The sequence below is a fragment of the Lynx canadensis genome, chromosome F2, assembly GCF_007474595.2.
Source record: "Lynx canadensis isolate LIC74 chromosome F2, mLynCan4.pri.v2, whole genome shotgun sequence".
Taxonomy (NCBI): domain Eukaryota; kingdom Metazoa; phylum Chordata; class Mammalia; order Carnivora; family Felidae; genus Lynx; species Lynx canadensis.
This window is the reverse complement of record NC_044320.2, coordinates 28,735,888-28,754,170: the sequence shown is the minus strand read 5'-3', so window position 1 is coordinate 28,754,170 and position 18,283 is coordinate 28,735,888. Positions and strand designations below refer to the sequence as shown.

Genomic DNA, 18,283 nt, shown 5'->3' with positions numbered 1-18,283 from the left:
TAAAATGTGATTTTCTTTGAATATTTATAACAGCGCTTCATGAATTTGATCAGGGGGAAATATTTTAAGAAAATTAATTTCACATATTAAGCATATTTTTACGCTTATTATTACATATTACACTTAGCCTAAGATGAATTTGCTACTGACTGTAATTTATCATGTGAAAACCACTTCATCACTCATGTCCGTTAATTTACAGGTGACTGCCCAACCAGTTGAAAGGTTTGCATTTCCTGTTCATCATGTGGCCTTTGTGTCCTCACTCTCAGTGATCACTCAGCCGGTGGCAGCACAGCCAGGACAGCCATTTTCTCAGCAACCTGCAGTAAAGGCAGTAGATTCAGATGTAAGTTATAACCCAGAGCTTTAACTGAGTGAAGGAATTAAGCTATAAATTCTGGAAGGTGAGCCAACTTCTGTAATCCTGGTATGCTGGCAACCTGAGGATTTCACTACCCCTTGAAAACTGGACTAAAACCTGTGGATATAATATTTTACTGTTTTAAAAATGTTCCTTTTCAATGAACTTGTTCCACTGCCCACCCATATTTGTGAACTCCTTGTACAGGAGAAGCTTCTACAGATTTCAAATTTGTATTGAGGCATTTTAAATAATATAGTTTTGCATATCTTAAAAAAAAAGCATGGGAACAGGACAATTATAATTCTCTATTACTTTTTTCTTTTTTTTTTTTTTTTACATTTTTTTTTTCAAGTTTATTTATTTTTGGGACAGAGAGAGACAGAGCATGAACGGGGGAGGGGCAGAGAGAGAGGGAGACACAGAATCGGAAGCAGGCTCCAGGCTCTGAGCCATCAGCCCAGAGCCTGACATGGGGCTCAAACTCACAGACAGCGAGATCGTGACCTGGGCCGAAGTCGGCCGCCCAACCGACTGAGCCACCCAGGCGCCCCATCTATTACTTTTTTCTTTAGGGTGATTGTGTATCAGTTGGGATTACTTCACTGACTTTGAAGGCCATACTAAAGGACTCCAATAATAACCACATCACTGGTCTTAGTGGAAATACAACAATTCCATTCAGCAGCTGCTGGGCCAACTATACAGACCTTACTCTTCTTAGAACAGGTGAGTGTACTATTTTGGATCTTCACATATACATCCACAAATAGGGATAATTATAATTGAACAAAGCATTCTATAATACTCTGATCAATAAATTATAGAAATTGGAACACTATACCTGCCTTGTTTCAAAGAACATTTCAGATAACATCTAGCTTACAAAAGTATCCAAAACCAAATAGAAATTAAAATAGGTAATTAAGGAAATTAAACAGATAATCTGAGGCTGTGCATCAAAATTATATCATGATTCATATTTTTATCCATTTGTTGATTTTTCTAAATTTTCACTAAATATGCATTACATTTATAATAAAAACAAGCAATACATAGATTTTCAAATTGAAGAAAAGGGAGGATAAGATAGGCTAATATAACTTTAATGCCCCATGCAGGGGTTCAGAGTTGGACTGAAAAGTGGGTTCTAAGCTTTCTGAAAGCCATTACAAAGGAGAAAACATAAGCATTATGATTCCACAGTGCCCATCAGGAAAAACCAGTAAACAAACCAGTTGTTGTGGAGAATTATAACTTGTTCTGAGATCAGAACAAATGTGTCCTATGAGTTTTCATAAAGTATACCAAATGAATCTGTATGAAGTGATATCTTCAATATTACAATAAATAGTTATAACTTCCACTGTGATGTTTCTTATATTATCGTTATACGGGTTGATGGCATAACTCCAATTGGTAAAAGCCTTCCTACTGAGGCCAAAACAGATTGTAGAGTATCTACTGGTGATAGATTGTAGAGTATCTAAAAGAGAGAAATAGATAAATTACTTATACTTGAGACAGGCTTCTGTTAATCTGTTTACCATTAATCTGGGCCCATTTAAGAACTTTATAGGCCCTAACTTCTGAAAAGTTATATTGGTCCTCCCCACTTCTTACCACTGTTCTCTCACACATATATACATACTAAAGGTGAGAATAAAGGTAAAAAGTGAAGAGTAAAATAAGTAAAAGAAATTCCAATAATAGTCTGATTCTTTTCATATCAACTAAATATCAAAGACAAAAATCATTCCCCCTAATATCTTTTTTCTTATTTTTTACTTCTTCTTGCTTTGATGGTACCCTAAACCAGACAAGCTTGGTCTGCCTACTAGGCAGCAGTATCTCAACCCAGTGTTCGATGGGACTCAAATGAAAATGAGTTGTGATCCTAGACAGGTACCTAGAGTGCCCTATACACTTGCTGGTTAAGGGCAGAGCCTAAGTCTTTCTGAGTCAGTGTAAATGGTAGTAGAACTGGGATCCTCTTCTGGGAAGGCACTTAACAAGAAGCCAGGTGAAGAGAAGGTTGCCCACTGCCTCATGAAGGTGGACCCAAATGGTACCCAGTGGCAAAAACCCAACCTGGACGCTATGTTCTTCAAAGTGCCACTTCCAAATAGCAATGTTCCAAAATAACCAGTATCACTGGAATGCTGAAACAATAATAGAAGTTTTGGTGTTTTATTGTGATAACAAAATATCATTCCCCTTTTATACACTAAATTTTCCTTCCTAGTTCAAAGCTTCCCTTGAAGTATTTATCTGACTGCTATGGAGAACAGCCATTGCTTCTAATCTCTTTCTTGCTTGCTTACCTGCTGTCCTACTTTCTTACTTTCATCAAGTGTATGGTCTCAGTTCTCTGGTTGTATATAGTAAGGAACACCAACGACAGTCATCTCTTCGTTATCTTTAGATCAGTTATCTAGTTTGTAGATTAACCACTATAAAATTGTAATAACAACAAAGCACATGAGAAAAAAATAACAAAGCATCGGTTTTGTAACTCTTTCTGGTAGGCAACCCCCATAAGTTACTGGAAGTGGGAAATCCCCTTGCAGATCAGCGGAGAGCCTGACAGTGTGGCCCCACACCCTCTTCTACTTTTAGCTCAATAAGAAGCAAAGCAGGGGCCAAGATAGAGAGGAGGCATGGGTTGTGGTTTCTCACACAGAAAATGGGGATGTGAGAATTAAGTGAGAAAAGGGTGGAAGAAGAATAAAGTAAACAGCTGAATCTGCATCTTTGAGCAATCTGGATAAAAAATAGTATTCCTAGTGGATAACAACATTTGGGACATGTTTACCTGGCAACCTATATGATATAAAGTGCTTGTTTCTGTTCTTATTGCTACGATAACACACCAGCCCCAAATCTAATGGCTCAAACAACAACCATTTCACTTGCTCACAACAGTGTGGGCCAGGAATTTGGACAGGGATGGCTTATATCTGCTCAGTGATGTCTGGAGCTTTAGCTGGGATAGCTTGACTGAAATCATATCCCTAAGGTTTTGATTCTGGATTTTAGCTAGGTTCTTCAGTTCTCCTGCAGGGAGTGGCCTCTCCACAAGGCTCTCTTGGGCTTCCTCACAGTATATATAAAACATACTGAAAATACAGTACATTTTAAGAAAAAAATACGCCTGCCACGAAACTTCAGTTTTTTTCAAACTGAAAAAAGGAAAGACTTACTTAAATACGCCATTGTCATGGATTGTAATGGTGGCAGAAAATTCTATAGAACAAGGACCGTCTGTCTTGAAAGTTACAGAATGCACTGGCATTGTTTGTGAAAGCACAATGAGGTCAAGATCTAACTATACTCTGAAAGAAAGGAAAGGAAAGGGAAGGGAAGGGAAAGGAAGGGAAGGAGAGGAAAGGAGATGGAAGGGAAGGGAAGAAAGAAGGAGGGGGAGGGAGGGATGAAGGGACAGAGAGGAAAAGAAAGAAAACAGAAATTATTTTTTTAAAAAAAGATAATAGAAGGAGAGGAATGAAAACTTCAGGGTTGGACAAGAATTGCAAACTCGGTGTGGTAGCCATTATTAATGACAGCAGGAGTTGTAGAAGCAATTATGTCAAGGAAAAATATATTGGTTATCTCATGTTCAAAACCGGGGAGATTTAACATATGGATTAAAAAATATTTGGACAAGCTTTTTACGTTCCACATTCTAAAAATATCTAAAAAGTTTCCTTAAGCTTGTCTGCATGGAAGTAAGAAGAAAGGGTCACAATCGTGCGACACAAAAATAGCATCTGACTTAAAGGAGGTGTGAAAAACAGTAAAATTGTTGAATCAAAATGGAAAGCATATGGTTTTTGTTGTACTATTCTTCCAACTCTTCTGTGATTGAAACTTTTCAAAATAAAAAGTTTAGTATTTCGGTATCCACCCCATCTCCCCCAGCTGAGGCTGAGGCTTCTCTACTCCAGGTCAAGTATCCAGGGATAGAACAGAGGCTCAGTATTTTTACTTCCTTTCCCTACGGTCCCTCATTTTAAGCAGCCTCTCTCTAGTCCTGAGCACTAGGAAGATATCCCTAAGAAGCAAGTACTGATGCTACAGAAAGAAAATCTAGCCTGATTTCCCCTGCCCACAGTTGGTGGGCAGTTGGAACTCTAACTCTGAGACCTCCTCTATGCGTGTTTATACTTCAATGAATCTATTTGGCTCAATTTCCAAAAATACTTCATTAGGAATTATACAGTACTTTTAAGTCAATGAAAACCCAACTGGGTCTGTGTGAAAACAAACAAATTATAAAAGGAAGTCAAATTCTATAATGATGTTTCTTCCTAGGAAAAAATTATAAGATTGAATTTATACTGGATGATATTGCCCGGGTGGAATCTGGGACTCTGAGCCTACCAGCACAGTCTGTCGCTAGTGGTGGTGGCACCAATGGTGGCAGCAGCAGCAGTGGCAGCAGTGACAGCAGCAGTGGCAAAGCATCGACTGTGGGCACAGCTGCGCAGACAGTGATTGTAGTAATTAGCTGTCTGATGGGAAGAGTGTTGCTCTTGGAAACATTTATGGCCACAGTTTTGATTTTGAACATAAATCTAGGTAAGCATAGTTCATTTCTTATGTAATGTATGTATATGTCTCCTCATACTGAGGTTCCAGTAAATGTTTACTAAACAGAGATCAAGGGCACAACCATTGTGCATGGCACCACTGGGAACAGAGACATGGTCTTGGCCATTGAGAAAGTAATAGCTTCAGTGGTGGAGATAAAGACAACCTTACAGGAAATGTTATTCACATTACATGACAGCATATGGGAATGTGGGGAATGAGAAGATAATGGTGGGCTCTCTTTCAGTTACAAGGGGCAGAAGCTCAGCTTGAATTGGTTTAGGCAGTAAAATGAACTCACTTAACTGAGAAGTCCAGTTGTGATTTCTGCTATAACTAGACGTAAGCACTCACATGATGTCATCCAAAAATTATGTCTCTCCATCTCTGGGCTCCATGCTCCTTGATGGTAGTAGATTCACTCTCAGGCAGACTGACCACCCCCAAACCTCATGGCAGGGGTACCACCTGTGTCTTCATGTATGTTCTACCGGCCCGGCAGCTAATGCAGAAAGAGCAAACCTCTTTCTCGACACTTTCAGCAAAATCCCAAAGCAGTATCATTGACCTAGTTTGGGTCACACATCCATCCCAGCTAATGCCAAGGTCATTTTTCTCATCTCTCAGGCTGATACTTCTTAGGCTTCTTTCCTTCAAGCTCCATGTCCCTTCAAGTTGCCCTATGTCCATCCATAATGTTACAGATCTGTTCCTCCTTTAAAGTCTTGGGGCTCCACTTACAACTTCTTCTTTTTTATTACTTCTTTCTTGACCTTTTATAATAGCCTCCTGAATTCCCTGCTTCCGAACTCACTTTCAGCCTATCCTCCATATAGCTGTCAGATTTATGACATGTAGTGATGTCATGTAGTGATTTGTCATGTCAGATCCTCAAAGATTCCTCACTACATGCAAATTGTAATCAACACCAAAGGTCCTAAAGTCAGTTTTGAAGATTTCCTCCTGTGACAAATCATTCCTAGAAAAGATTCTTGCCATCCTACGTATTCCCTCCCTTTGGGCTTTCTCTGCTCATGGCATCCTGCCAGGCCTTGCTGAAGATCCAGCTCCTCCACCAGGTTTCCCTTCTTTCTTCCCACTCGCTAATACATGTAATTCTCTTCTCCCTTGTTCTCCAGTTATGCTTTGTTTCTACCATTATTATAGCCTTTCCTGTGGTATACTTGTATTAAACTTACAGAAATTCAAATCTACCTTCCTTCACTAAATAAACTGTGAGTACTCAGAAGATAAGACCACATACCATATTTATCATAGGTGCTAAAAATGTGGTTTAGTTGATTTTAAATATTAAAAGGGGGACAAGTCCTGCCTGCCAACATAGGAGGAAATGTTGAGTTGGGGTAATATAGGCAAACAGTAAAAAGCTTAGATTGGCAGGTATTAATCAGTTTGCAGTTGATCTAATAGGGGAATGATGAAGAGTTTCTGACAGATTAATGAGATGAAAGCATCGTATAAAGAATACTGATAAGATTTAAGAAGATGAAAACGGTTCTAGAGATTGGTTGCACAGCAGTGTGAACATACCTAACGCTACTTGTCCACTTTAAAAATGGTTAAAATTTGGGGTGCCTGGGTGGCTCAGTTGGTTAAATGCCTGACTTCGGCTCAGGTCATGGCCTCACGGTTTGTGAGTTTGAGCCCCATGTTGGGCTCTGTGCTGACAGCTCAGAGCCTGGAGTCTGCTTTAGATTCTGTGTCTCCCTCTCTTTCTCTGCCCCTCCCTCACTCACTCTCTCTCAAAAATAAATAAACATTTAAAAATTTTTTAAATAAATAAAAATGGTTAAAATTTTATGTTATATGGATCTCACCCTGATTAAAAATAAAATTTAAAAAATCAGGATTGATCTATACAGAACCAATACAGATCTCCAAATATCAAAAGATGATAAATATTCTAAGTTTTAAGATACCTAATTAGATTCTTATATTTGAGTAATAATCAAAATCCAAAGAAAGATTTAAGAAGAATTTGAGATGGGGTAATAATTTAAAAGGATACTGAAGAATTTCAAGCAATAAAAGCCAAGACCATAATTTAAATTTAAACATAGATAAGGTCAGGATGAAGGGACACATTGAGGCTGGTTCTGGGAGTAGCAGAACAAACTGGAGGCTGGGGTTTCAAGAACAATGATCAAACAGGAATTATCTGTTCTTTCCTCTTAATGGCAGAAATTAATTAGGAGACAGCTGTCAAGGGAGAAGTGTGGTTTGAAGAGACTCAGTCCTGGCCTCTTATAGCTGAATAAGGGTGGGTTTAGAACTAAGGGACAAGAAGGAAATGATCAGCACACAAGTTATTGTATTTTTATGCCAGAATTCTAAAAGAAGCAACACCAGTTGTCCATTTTACAATAGCATGACAGGTACTACTTGAATTTGTTTCTTCTCAGAAGCATTAAACTATAAGGTATAAGTACTGCTTAATATATCTTTGTGCATTTTGTATTTACTCACTAAATGCATTGTTTTCTAATTACCCTCACTGACTTTCAGCCTGCTTATTCCCAAAAACTTTGGGATTATATAAAATTCAGAAAATTCTATTTTCAAGTCATTAGTAAATAATATTGTTCCTGGCATTTTCTCCTCCCCCCCTTCCCCCCCTCCTCCCCCTCCCTCCTCCTTCCCCTCCCCCCTCCTCCCCCTCCCCTTCCTCCTTCCTCTTTTGAATGTTTATTTATTTTGAGAGCAAGACAACATGAGCAGAGGAGGGACAGAAAGGCACAGAATCCAAAGCAGGCTCCTGGCTCTGAGCTGTCAGCACAGAGCCCAATGCAGGGCTCAAAACCATGAACCTCAAGGTCATGACCTGAGCAGAAGTCAGTCGCTTAACTGACTGAGCCACCCAAGCGCCCCTATTCTTGGCATTTTCTTTAGGACTTTTTTTCTCCAGATAGAAAAATTAATCAACATCTTCTCCCTTGCTACTAAATAATCGCTCAGTAATCTATCCTTCAATTAAAACATAAAATGATTTAAACACCACTGTCCTAGTCTTGGGCTACTATAACAAAATACCACAGACTAAGTGGCTTTCTCATGGTTCTGGAGGCTGGAAATTTATTTCTCAGGGTTCTGAAGGCTGGAAGTCTGAGATCACGGTGCCAGCATGGTGAGGTGAGGGCCCACTGCTAGGTCACTGATGGAGCCCTCACAGGATAGAAGGGCCTCAGGAGCTCTGGGGGTCTCTTTTATAAGAACACTAATCCCATCATGATGGTTCCACTCTCAGGACTTAAACACCTCCCAAAGGCCCCACATGCAAATACTATCTCATTGGGTGTTAGGTTTTCAATGTAGGAATTTGGGGGTGGGGTGCATTCACACCATACCAACGATTAATGAAATGAAATGCTGGGATTTTTATAACTTTGCATTCTGAATTAACACTTCTATTTGTAAGAAAGTCATGAAGTTCCACTAAATAAAATGACATCTTGAATGTGAAAAATACAAAATTTAAGCACCATTATTGTCTCTCCCCAGTTCCACAAAAAGAGTGCATTATTGATTCTAACAATACATGGTCAACTTTGAAATACTAATTTTTTAGTACTGCTTTTGCCCTATTAACCATACCATGAAATATTAGAAATGTTAAGTGAATTAAACATATTTTAAACCACACTAGATGTTACTGCTACTTAAAAAAATATTTGTATTGTTTTCACGTTTCAGGATGCAACTAAAAGTGTGCTGTTCCGAAGAACAGGCTGAAAACAAAAACACAAGAGCTGCTTTTTACAAGCTATTTTATTGTGCAACAAGAAAAAGCCTATAGCGTTTTCAAGAAAATAAGCGAAAAATATTTTTATAATATATAAAATGTACTAATTAGCTTTCATGACAAAAATCAAATTTCTTCAAAATATAAGTCTTTTGATTCCTTATATTCGTATGTTCTTATTTCATTTAAAAAAAACTTTAAGAAATCTTTGATTTGGAAGCAGATATGCCACCTCCAAGTTGCTATACCTACAAATCATAGAGTCCTTTATGTGTGCAAGAGCTTGTCTAGTTTTGACTTACCCACTTTTAGATCAGATTGGAAGCATTTTGAATTTGTGTATGTACTGGGGGATCTGACTTCCTTTATCCATTCATGACGCTCTGATTTCCAATGATCTAAACCATTCTAATTTCTTAGGATTTTAGAGAAATGAGATTTGTTTTATACCTTTTTCAGACAAAGTTGCTGATTTTCAGATCTATAGTAATCCTAGAAATTCTAGATTGGCCTGGATTTCTGGGCCTGCCAAACCCTGGCTACCATTCTAAGAGTTTTTGTTGTTGTCTCTGAGCAAACTTTTGGAAAAAGCCCAAATTATCTCTGCTTACGTTCTTCCCACTCAAAAATGCCTCAGCTATGAGTGTAGCTTCCTACAACCCCATGCTATAGCACAAGAAATGCGTATTTTTAAGAGAATAAAATAAGGGAATGCAAAAAAATTCATAATTAATGTAGATAAGTTAACCAAAAGCTCTCATACTATGAAAATTGTACTTTTTACTCAGAAAATTCTAAAGGAAATGCTTAATTTTGAGGAAGAACTATCAATAAAGGCATTGTAGCTATGTCCAGAGCAAGAAAAGCTGATACTCAGAAAAGTTACCTTCCAGCAAGTAACAACACTAAGGAAGCATTGGGAACACCTGCGAACATTCAACAAATTTCAGACCTTTCTCTTCTGTCTGCCATTTCCTAGTATATTCACCCCACATCATTGTTAATCTTGGTTAAGAAAAATAGTAAACATTTACCAGGTAGCAAATCCAAATATCTTTGTATAAATCTGGCATTTTGTTCAGTCAAACTGAACAAATCTATTTAATCAAATCTATCTATCTAGTCAAATCTATTTAGCATTTACTAGATACGAGACATTCTAGTGAGAAGATTACAGGGAATAAGATGCTGTCTCTACTTTCTACCAGCTCACAAAGTAGTTGGGGAAATAGTCCTGGAAAAAGGTAACACTGATGCAAAACAGTATGTGAGGACCACAGCTCAAGGGTGATGCCTGAGATGAGTGTTGAGGAATAAAGCATGAGATGAACCAAGGAAGGAAGAGAGTCCTGGCAGAGGTGTGGTGGCAAGAACGAAGGCTGGAACACCAGTAGATGGTGAGTTCCTTGAAGGCAGGGCACTCCTTATGCAGCATGTCTTCCTGCCATGTAACAAAACATCCAGCACTAGTAGATCCTGATTCGCTGTTTAGTGGACAAATGAAGCATGGAATGTGGGGAAATCAGCAAGCGGTCTGATGTTACTGGAACACCAATCTGACATAAGGAACGGCACCAAGCAAGGCTGGAAGGAGAGACAACAGTCTTCTGTGCCATGCCATCAGAAGAGCTTGGATTTATTTTGTAGGTCCTAGGGATGCAGTTTTAACTAGGTATTAAAATAGAAGTTTTGGCTAGGACACATTTTAAAGGGGGGGGGGGGGGAGGTGTACCAAACAAAGATGTACAACCTTTTTAAGTAGGTAGCCCAGAAGAGTAGATTGGAGGATTTTTGGAGAGCAGTTTTTTGGAAATAGCTATGCTGAGAGACCCTTTGCAAAGGGGAAGGATTGGATGTACTAGCTCGCAATGCCAAAGCAAGAGACAAGGATTTTAATTAGGCTTATGGAAGCTCAGAGGTTTGAGGCACGCAATGGATTGGTGTCGGACTCATTGCTGTTAAGAATCCTAGACAAAAAGGTTTTAAATAGCCTTCATTCATAAGCTGGCCACCTTTTAAAAAAAATGTTTCTTTGAACAATGCTGTCTTAGAAATTCATTTTTAATTTTTTAGAAATACTTTTTAATGTTAGAAGTGGCTATTTACTGGTATATTAGGATTGTTCTATCCACGATGTGAAAAATTCATAAAATAAATATAATGCTTCCACTTTGCTCAATGTAAGGAACAGGATAAGTTAATAAGAAAGAAAAAAAAAGAATGTCTTCCTATATTTCTGATAAGTAAAACATTTATGTCTTGTACTACTGTTTCTACTCTTTTCTAAGCTCTATCACTTTTGATCATTGCAGTGACTCCCAGATGGTGCATCTACTACTACCACTGCGGTGCCTGAGTGGCTCAGTCGGTTGTGCGTCCGACTTTGGCTCAGGACATAATCTCATGCGGTCAGAGCCCCTCATGGGGCTCTATAATGACAGCTCAGAGCCTGGAGCCTGCTTCAGATTCTGTCTCCCTCTCTCTCTGCCCCTCCCCCACTCAGGCTCGGTCTCTCAATAAACATTAAAAAAATTAGAATACTACTACTAACAATAACAATAAATAAAGATTCACCACATGCTTACTATGTGTCAGACATATGCTGAATGTTCTATGTGGACTCTTTCCTTACAATAACCCTGTGAAGTCATTGTCCCCTTTTCCAGATGAGGACACTGTTGAAACCTAAAAAGATTTAATAAAATGCCCCAGTTCACAGAGCTTCCAATGGTAAAGCTAAGATTCAATCTACCTCCAGAACCAAGTGGCAACATTTCACTGCTTCTCACTTTTCTTCAAGCACTGGAAAGTGTTTCATTCTGAAGAAGTTTTTCATAAAACGTATTTATGTCAAAGACACAAATTCTAGGTTTATACTTTATGACCTCTATGGCCTCAGGCACGTTCTTAGTTTTTCTCATTCTCGGTTTCTTCACACATAAAATGTGGAAAATATCTACCTTGCAGTGTGGTATTTGAGGACTGATGATAGCATGTATATGAAATTCAATAACAGTGCCTAACAGGTGGTAGGTGGTAAATGGTAGCCACTCTTGCTATTTTTAGTACCATAATGTTGCCTATATCATGTCAATCCCTGGCCCAATAAATCATTAGGCTTCTTATTACACCAGAACAAGGTCTAGCATGTAATAAACACTGTGAGTGTTAATTAAATAGACTCTTAGGCTGGGCACAGACCACCTAGAATAAAGACTAGTTCCCCATCTCCCTTGCCATTAGGAATGACCAACTTTTGTGTAGTAAGTTATAAAACTGGAAATAATCTTGTGGAATATTGTAGGAACTTAAAAACTGGCTGTTAGGCATCGCTTTGCCTTTTCTTCATTCTTTTCTGCCGTGTGGAACAAGATGTGTCCTTGGGCCAGGGAGACAAAGGCCAGCCCCTGAGTGCTCAGTTGCAAGGAGCTTGAGTCCCCGACAATGTGGTGCCCTATACCAGCCCTTGCTCTTGCAGGGTTTCCTTGTTACTTGGCAGAAATACTAAACCTAAACGATGTATCTCCTGGTTTCAGAAGATTCTTGAAAGAAACAAGAGAACAGGGAATTAATCCTTCCCATCCAGGGATGTGGGCAGGGATAATACCAGGGCAAGAGAATAATTTAAAATATCATGTATATCTTTGAAGTTTTTGCCTGTATCCTCCAAAACAGAAGTGCTTAAACCTTGATCTGAATCCATTGCATATTTGGTTTAGGAAGCCTACCTGAAACAGGTGAACCATCACACTTTTCTTCCATGTTCATCAGTGGGCATTTTCAGCTTCCTCAGGCCAGTACCAGCTGCCAAGAAGTGTTCAACTTCCAATGAAGGAAACACTCACCTCTCCAGAGAGTAGCTACAAACACATTTGTAAGACCAAAAGGAAAAGTACCTGCTGTAGGGGTTACCATAGGTATTTGAATACTTGTGGGCAATCTGACCAGCTGTAACAAGCCTCTAGCTGTCTTACTTACAGGTCCTAATAGACTACTCTAATTATGATGATCAGATTATTCTAAAATTAGATAACTCCCTATGAAAAAACTGTTCTTTCAGGCATTCTGTTTACCCATGACAAGCTGATTTTATTAGAGAAGTTCCTCCAGGGTAAGTGTTCTTTATGCTTTTCACTTCTCTAACATGCTTAGCACACGCTGTGCCGATGGTCAGTGTTGAATAAACTGTTTCATTAAACAAATGAGTAGGCTGCACAATGAAACTTTTCCTCTACAAGATTTTTGAGATAAACAAGTCCTTCCAAAATATTATAGAAATTGCACTTTATCTTCACTTACTGCCTTAACATTTCAAATAACAGTGTATAAAATTCACATCCAGTTAGACAACACAAGTTGTGGTTGCTATGGTAATGGGCTCAGAGCCTATGAGCAGAAAAAAATAATTCCTTTTGAGCAAGATATTTGTGTGTCCAGTTACGTGGCAAGAGTATTTTCCTTTGGCTTTTCTTTACAGTAATTTATTCAGGCAGATGACCTTTTATGCATACAAGTTCTCCCTAGGAAGAGAGAAAATAAATATATTAAGTTTTTATATTGAAACAGTATATACAGAGAAATGTTTTTAACAAGAATTGATGGTATGTCTCACATTTTAAAGGGCCAGACATGGTCATAGGGGGATCCAGGAGCAGCAATTTGAAATGAAGAGATTAAAAAGCAACAGTCAAGACACATGTCCTTCCAAGTGAATTTGAATTGATGGACAACAGCAAATCTCTATTTTGAACAGGACCTTTATTGTGAAGAAGCTTTAAAAATATTTATATTAATCATACAGCAAAGTCCAAGCTAATTTAGAGGAAAGAAAAAAATAAAATACAAAAGACTAGTTAGAGATGATTATGAGAATTCTGGTGTGCTAAAATGATAGATACTGAGAAGAAAGAATGGACAAAACCTGGTAACAGATACTATTAGAAGCACAATATCCCAGAAGTAGTGAGAAAAAGCATGGAGAAGGTAGGGTTGTAGGTGCTTTCCTTGTAACAGCTATTTTCACGTTCTGTCTTTATTTTTTTTTAAGTTTTCATTTATTTATTTTGAGAGAGAGAAAGAACGAGAACGAGTGGGGGAGGGGCAGAGAGAGAGAGGGAGAGAGAGAGAATCCCAACAGGCCCTGAACTTCAGCCCGGAGCCTACTGTGGGGCTCAAACCCATGAACTGTGAGATCATGACCTGAGCTGAAATCAAGAGTCAGATGCTTAACCAACTGAGCCACCCAGGCACCCCTCCCCTTCTGTTTTTAAAATCAAAAGGGCAAAGGAGTTGAGGAATGTACTCAGAATGTAACTTTAAAATTTAGCATTCCTTCTTCTTTCCCCCTTTTTATGTGTTACTAACAAACATGTCTATTTCTGGCTGCTGGTAACAGAAAATTCACTCCTCTTTTTCCTGGAAGCACTATGCCCTGCTGTGAGCTGAAAGAAGATTCTGCTAGACTTGAAGATGATAAAACTTCCATTGACCTTATTGCTTTGTTTCCAACACATTTCCACATACATTATGCCACTTAGTTTGCAAATTAAACCTATAAGGCAGGAATTATTAATCTAATTTTGCAGATGAGAAAACTAAGCTCAAATGTGTTTAAGGCTGAAGCCACAATGTCCATCATGCTACAGCTGAATGAATTAGGCTTTCATTGTTCATTCAGTGTTGTTTCATTTTTAAGTTTTCAATTCACATATGAAACAGATTGTGTTATAAACTGTTACTTTATATTGGTTGTTGGCATCTTAACACATTTACCCTTAGAAATAATAAATGGCCTTACATTTCCACATCTCAGATCACATCTACTTAACTCATAATATAGCTGAACTATATTACAGCTCTAATAACAACATGGACATTAGCCAAAGAGGTATTATGTTGTTGAACCTCACTACTGGAACACAGAAGTGAAGAGTTAAGGGTATCTTTTTATTTGAATCCATTTTCTTTCCTTCCTTCCTTCCTTCCTTCCTTCCTTCCTTCCTTCCTTCCTTCCTTCCTTCCTTCCTTCCTTCCTTCCTTTTAGAGAGAGAGCACAAGTGGGAGAGAAGGGCAGAGGGGGAGAGGCAGAGAGAGAGAGAGAGAGAGAGAGAGAGAGAAAGAGAAATCTTAATCAGGCTCCACGCTCAATGCAGAGCCCAATGCAGGGCTCAATCTCACAACCACGAGATCATGACCTGAGCCAAAATCAAGAGTGGATTGCTTAACTGAGCCACCCAGGTGCCCCTGAATCCATTTCTAATAAAAGACATGGATTATTTTTCTCTATTCCTATCCAGGCCTCTTCTAAAGGTTAAGTTGTTTAACCCTAAATTATTCTTAAACCTTGGGTCTTCCTGTATTTAGCAATAAAAATTACTACCAATTGAATATACTATAGTAATATTTGTGATGGAAAATATTTAAATCCTTCACAGAAAGTCAGTTTTCCTTTAACAGAAAATAAGAAAGCTGCTTCAGACTTTTTGTTTTCTCTATTAAGCAACTGATATTATGTATTAAATGGTGATGATGGATATTAAAAAATAAGTTATAATTTTCCAGAACATTAAAATGTATTATTTTGAAAGCAAGCACGATTCTCTAGAATAGAAAGATCAATAAAACAATCCATTAAGATTATCATCAGAAAATCCTTTGCTTTCAAACGTATCTATTCAAAACTGTCACTCTGTGAGCCGCAAGGCTTTGTTTTGCTTGATTGAGAAATGAATGTGACTTTATAATCTGTATTCAACCACGAACAGCTGCTCATTAATAAAAGGCCATTAAAGTCCAAGTCAGAACAGCAGGTCTAAAATTATGCTTGAGGAAAAAACCATCCCTTTAGTGAAAAGACAGAGAATTGGGTTGGGGAGATCTGGAAACACTGGGCTGTGTTTGCAAGGTCTGCCCTAACTACTGGGCAGGGATGGGAGGACAGTTGACAAAACACTACTCAGACCCACATGGAGAACTCAGAACAACAAAGCCCATACAGGCTTTGAACTGGGAGATTAAATGGTGAGCTGCAAGTTGATAAAAGTGAATAAATCAAGTTGGTGATTAGGGATTGGGCAGGGGCAAATCAGAAGCCTCAAAATGGGCAAAGTGTCTGAACACAGAGCAGGTAGAATTAACTGCAACCCATGGAAGACAGGCAATTCAGAAAATTTTTCATATACCAAGTCTATGCCTTATCCTCCTCCCACTTGACATTTGGTGGTCCCTATCCCCACCCCACCCAAGCCTTGGGCGGAAGACTGGACCTCAAATTGCACACTCCCAAAGGATGGTCCCCATGCAAGATCCCAAGTTATTGGGAGCTGTGATTCCCAATTACAGAATTACTAGTCAACGACTGAAGATGATTTTAAATGTGATTTCATAGGTATTTTCAAAGTAAACCAAGTCTGCAATCTTTAACAAGTTTTGTTATTGTGTTGGAAAAGAAATATTCAGTAACTAGTTGTTTCTAGAAAAATATATACCTTTTGTTTCATTTGGAAATGGCAAATTTAATTTAAAAAACCCTTAGGAATAAAAAATATCATAGGGATATGATAGTTTGAAGCAAAGATATGTGTCTAAGAAAAAACATTTTGAAAATATGTTTTTGTCAAGATGTAGGCTACTTTGGATTATTGATTAGGGGAATCCAAAAAAAATTGGGGGATTTTGCATTGTTAGGATATAGGCATTTGAAGAGATTAAGGTTAGAATAGGTGTTTAAAAGAATGCAGAGGATTTAGTGGGTTTACGGAGGTACAGTAACTGGGAATGATGATGAAATAGTGTACTAGTAGTATAACAGCAGCAGCTGCAGTAATAGCTATTGTCTATGTATGCTTGCCGTGTGCCAGGCTCTGCCCTAAGAGCTTTGAACCGGTTAGCCATCCTATGAAGTAGGCACTATTATGTGCATAGGCTGCTTTCAAGCAAACAGGCTTGAGCAATGGAGTATAAAAAGGGCCCACAGAGACCCCCTGGCTGAATACAGACAGGCCCATCAGGGGTTCCACCTCAAAATATCCATAGGCCCTAACTGACCAATGGGCTACTTACAAGTAGGCACAATTACCAAAAAAGGGAGAATTCAGTACTTCACCATACCTCCTTATCTTCCCCCTTTAAAAACAGTCCCAGGGACACGTGAGAGGCTCAGTTGGTTGAGCATCTGCCTCTTGACTTTGGCTCAGGTTATGATCTCAGGGTCCTGGGACGGAACCCCATGTCAGACTCCATGCTGGGCTTGGAGGCTGCTTAAAAATTTCTCTCCCTCTGCCTCTCCTCTGCTGTGCTGTGTTGTCCCCTGGCTCCCCTGTGGTGTATTCGAGAAAGTTCTATCTCCTTTGTTCTGCCTCATACACATTTTTTCACCTCCAGGGCCATTGTCCATCTGATCCTGTCTCCACATTTGGGGGCTCCCATCCAGTGGTGAGACACCCCATTATGGTCATGTTACTGATGAGAAAACTGTGAAATAATGTATCCAAAGTTACATAGAATCATTCTAGAGCAAAAGTTATAAACATACAGTTCATCTCTTGGGGATAAACAAGTTAAATTACAAGAAATGTGGTACGGATTGAAGTGGGAAGGGTACTTACAAAGTAAGTGGGTAGGTGAGTGCTGGTTAGGTGACTTAAATGATTGTAGTAAAAAAGAGATAAAAAACCAAAACAAAACACGAACTGCTTTCAGCCTCTGACCATATAAACTATTGCTTTGCGACAGTGGAGCAGATAGTTTTCTGACGGCCTCGCCCACAGTGGAGCAGATAGTTTTCTGACGGCCTCGCCCACAACAAGCAAAGAATCCTGGCCTTTTAATAGCATACAGGACAAAAACGGACTTGAAAGAGAGAACCATAGAAAGAAAGAAAATCTTAGTTTGGCGGAATGGCTAGCCTGCGCTGCAAGCGACGAAGAAATGCAGGAAAAAGGTTAAGTGCCACTTTTTAACTCCTAATTAAAGGAAATTCAATAACTTGGAGGAGGCCAAGTCCTGAATTAAACTAAATGTTTCGCACCCCTAAAGTGGAGGAATGATTGAGACCTGGCTTACCGACAGCCAAATTACCCAAGACAGCCGCAATTCCCCCATTTTGCAATCTAAATACTGCTCTCCCTTGATCCCATTTGGTAGGGGGATTCTGTAGGTCGAACGAAAAAGGGGCTTGGTTGGAGCGGAGGAACTCTGCACAGAAAGTAGGGCAACACGGAAGGAACCCAGTCGTTCTGAGACGGAACAGTCCGTACTGCCAGCAACAGACACAGAAAACCTACCCGTAACCTAGCCTCTGCCACAGCCACGCCGGCCACCGCTCTCCCCGCCCCCGGCGCTCATTGGCTTAGCCCGGTCGCCGGACCCGCAGTCTCTTGTCTATTGGGCCAGACAGGACCTGGGCGGGGTGCGGAAGTGAGGGTCCGGAGACAACCGAGAACCGCCTTCCAGGAGGGCGAAGTGGGAGGGGCCGGGGGAGTGTTTCCCGAGGAGGGGGCGGCCATGGCAGCTGCGCGGCGGCAACGGCGGCTGCGACGGAGCGCGCGCCCGGCTTTGAATGAGCG

The 18,283-nt window shown here is 39.4% G+C and overlaps 1 protein-coding gene and 1 long non-coding RNA gene across 2 annotated transcripts in view; one reads left to right on the top strand and one right to left on the bottom strand.

The window, feature by feature from the left end:
* The window catches only part of PKHD1L1 (PKHD1 like 1), a 165,880-nt gene extending 154,759 nt beyond the window's left edge, over positions 1–11,121 (top strand). The window contains exons 75-78 of the mRNA XM_030303954.2: positions 203–349; positions 940–1,093; positions 4,679–4,945; positions 8,669–11,121. Of these exons, the coding sequence (XP_030159814.1) occupies positions 203–349; positions 940–1,093; positions 4,679–4,945; positions 8,669–8,679 (579 nt within the window). The 3' untranslated portion in view covers positions 8,680–11,121. The remainder of the gene's footprint in view (positions 1–202; positions 350–939; positions 1,094–4,678; positions 4,946–8,668) is intronic.
* Positions 262–18,036, bottom strand: LOC115506108. The gene is made up of 3 exons (XR_004343171.1): positions 18,002–18,036; positions 12,446–13,237; positions 262–323 (listed from the first exon to the last, which is right to left on the bottom strand). It is a non-coding gene; the product is annotated as an uncharacterized LOC115506108 (long non-coding RNA).
* Between the last annotated feature and the right edge of the window lie 247 nt (positions 18,037–18,283).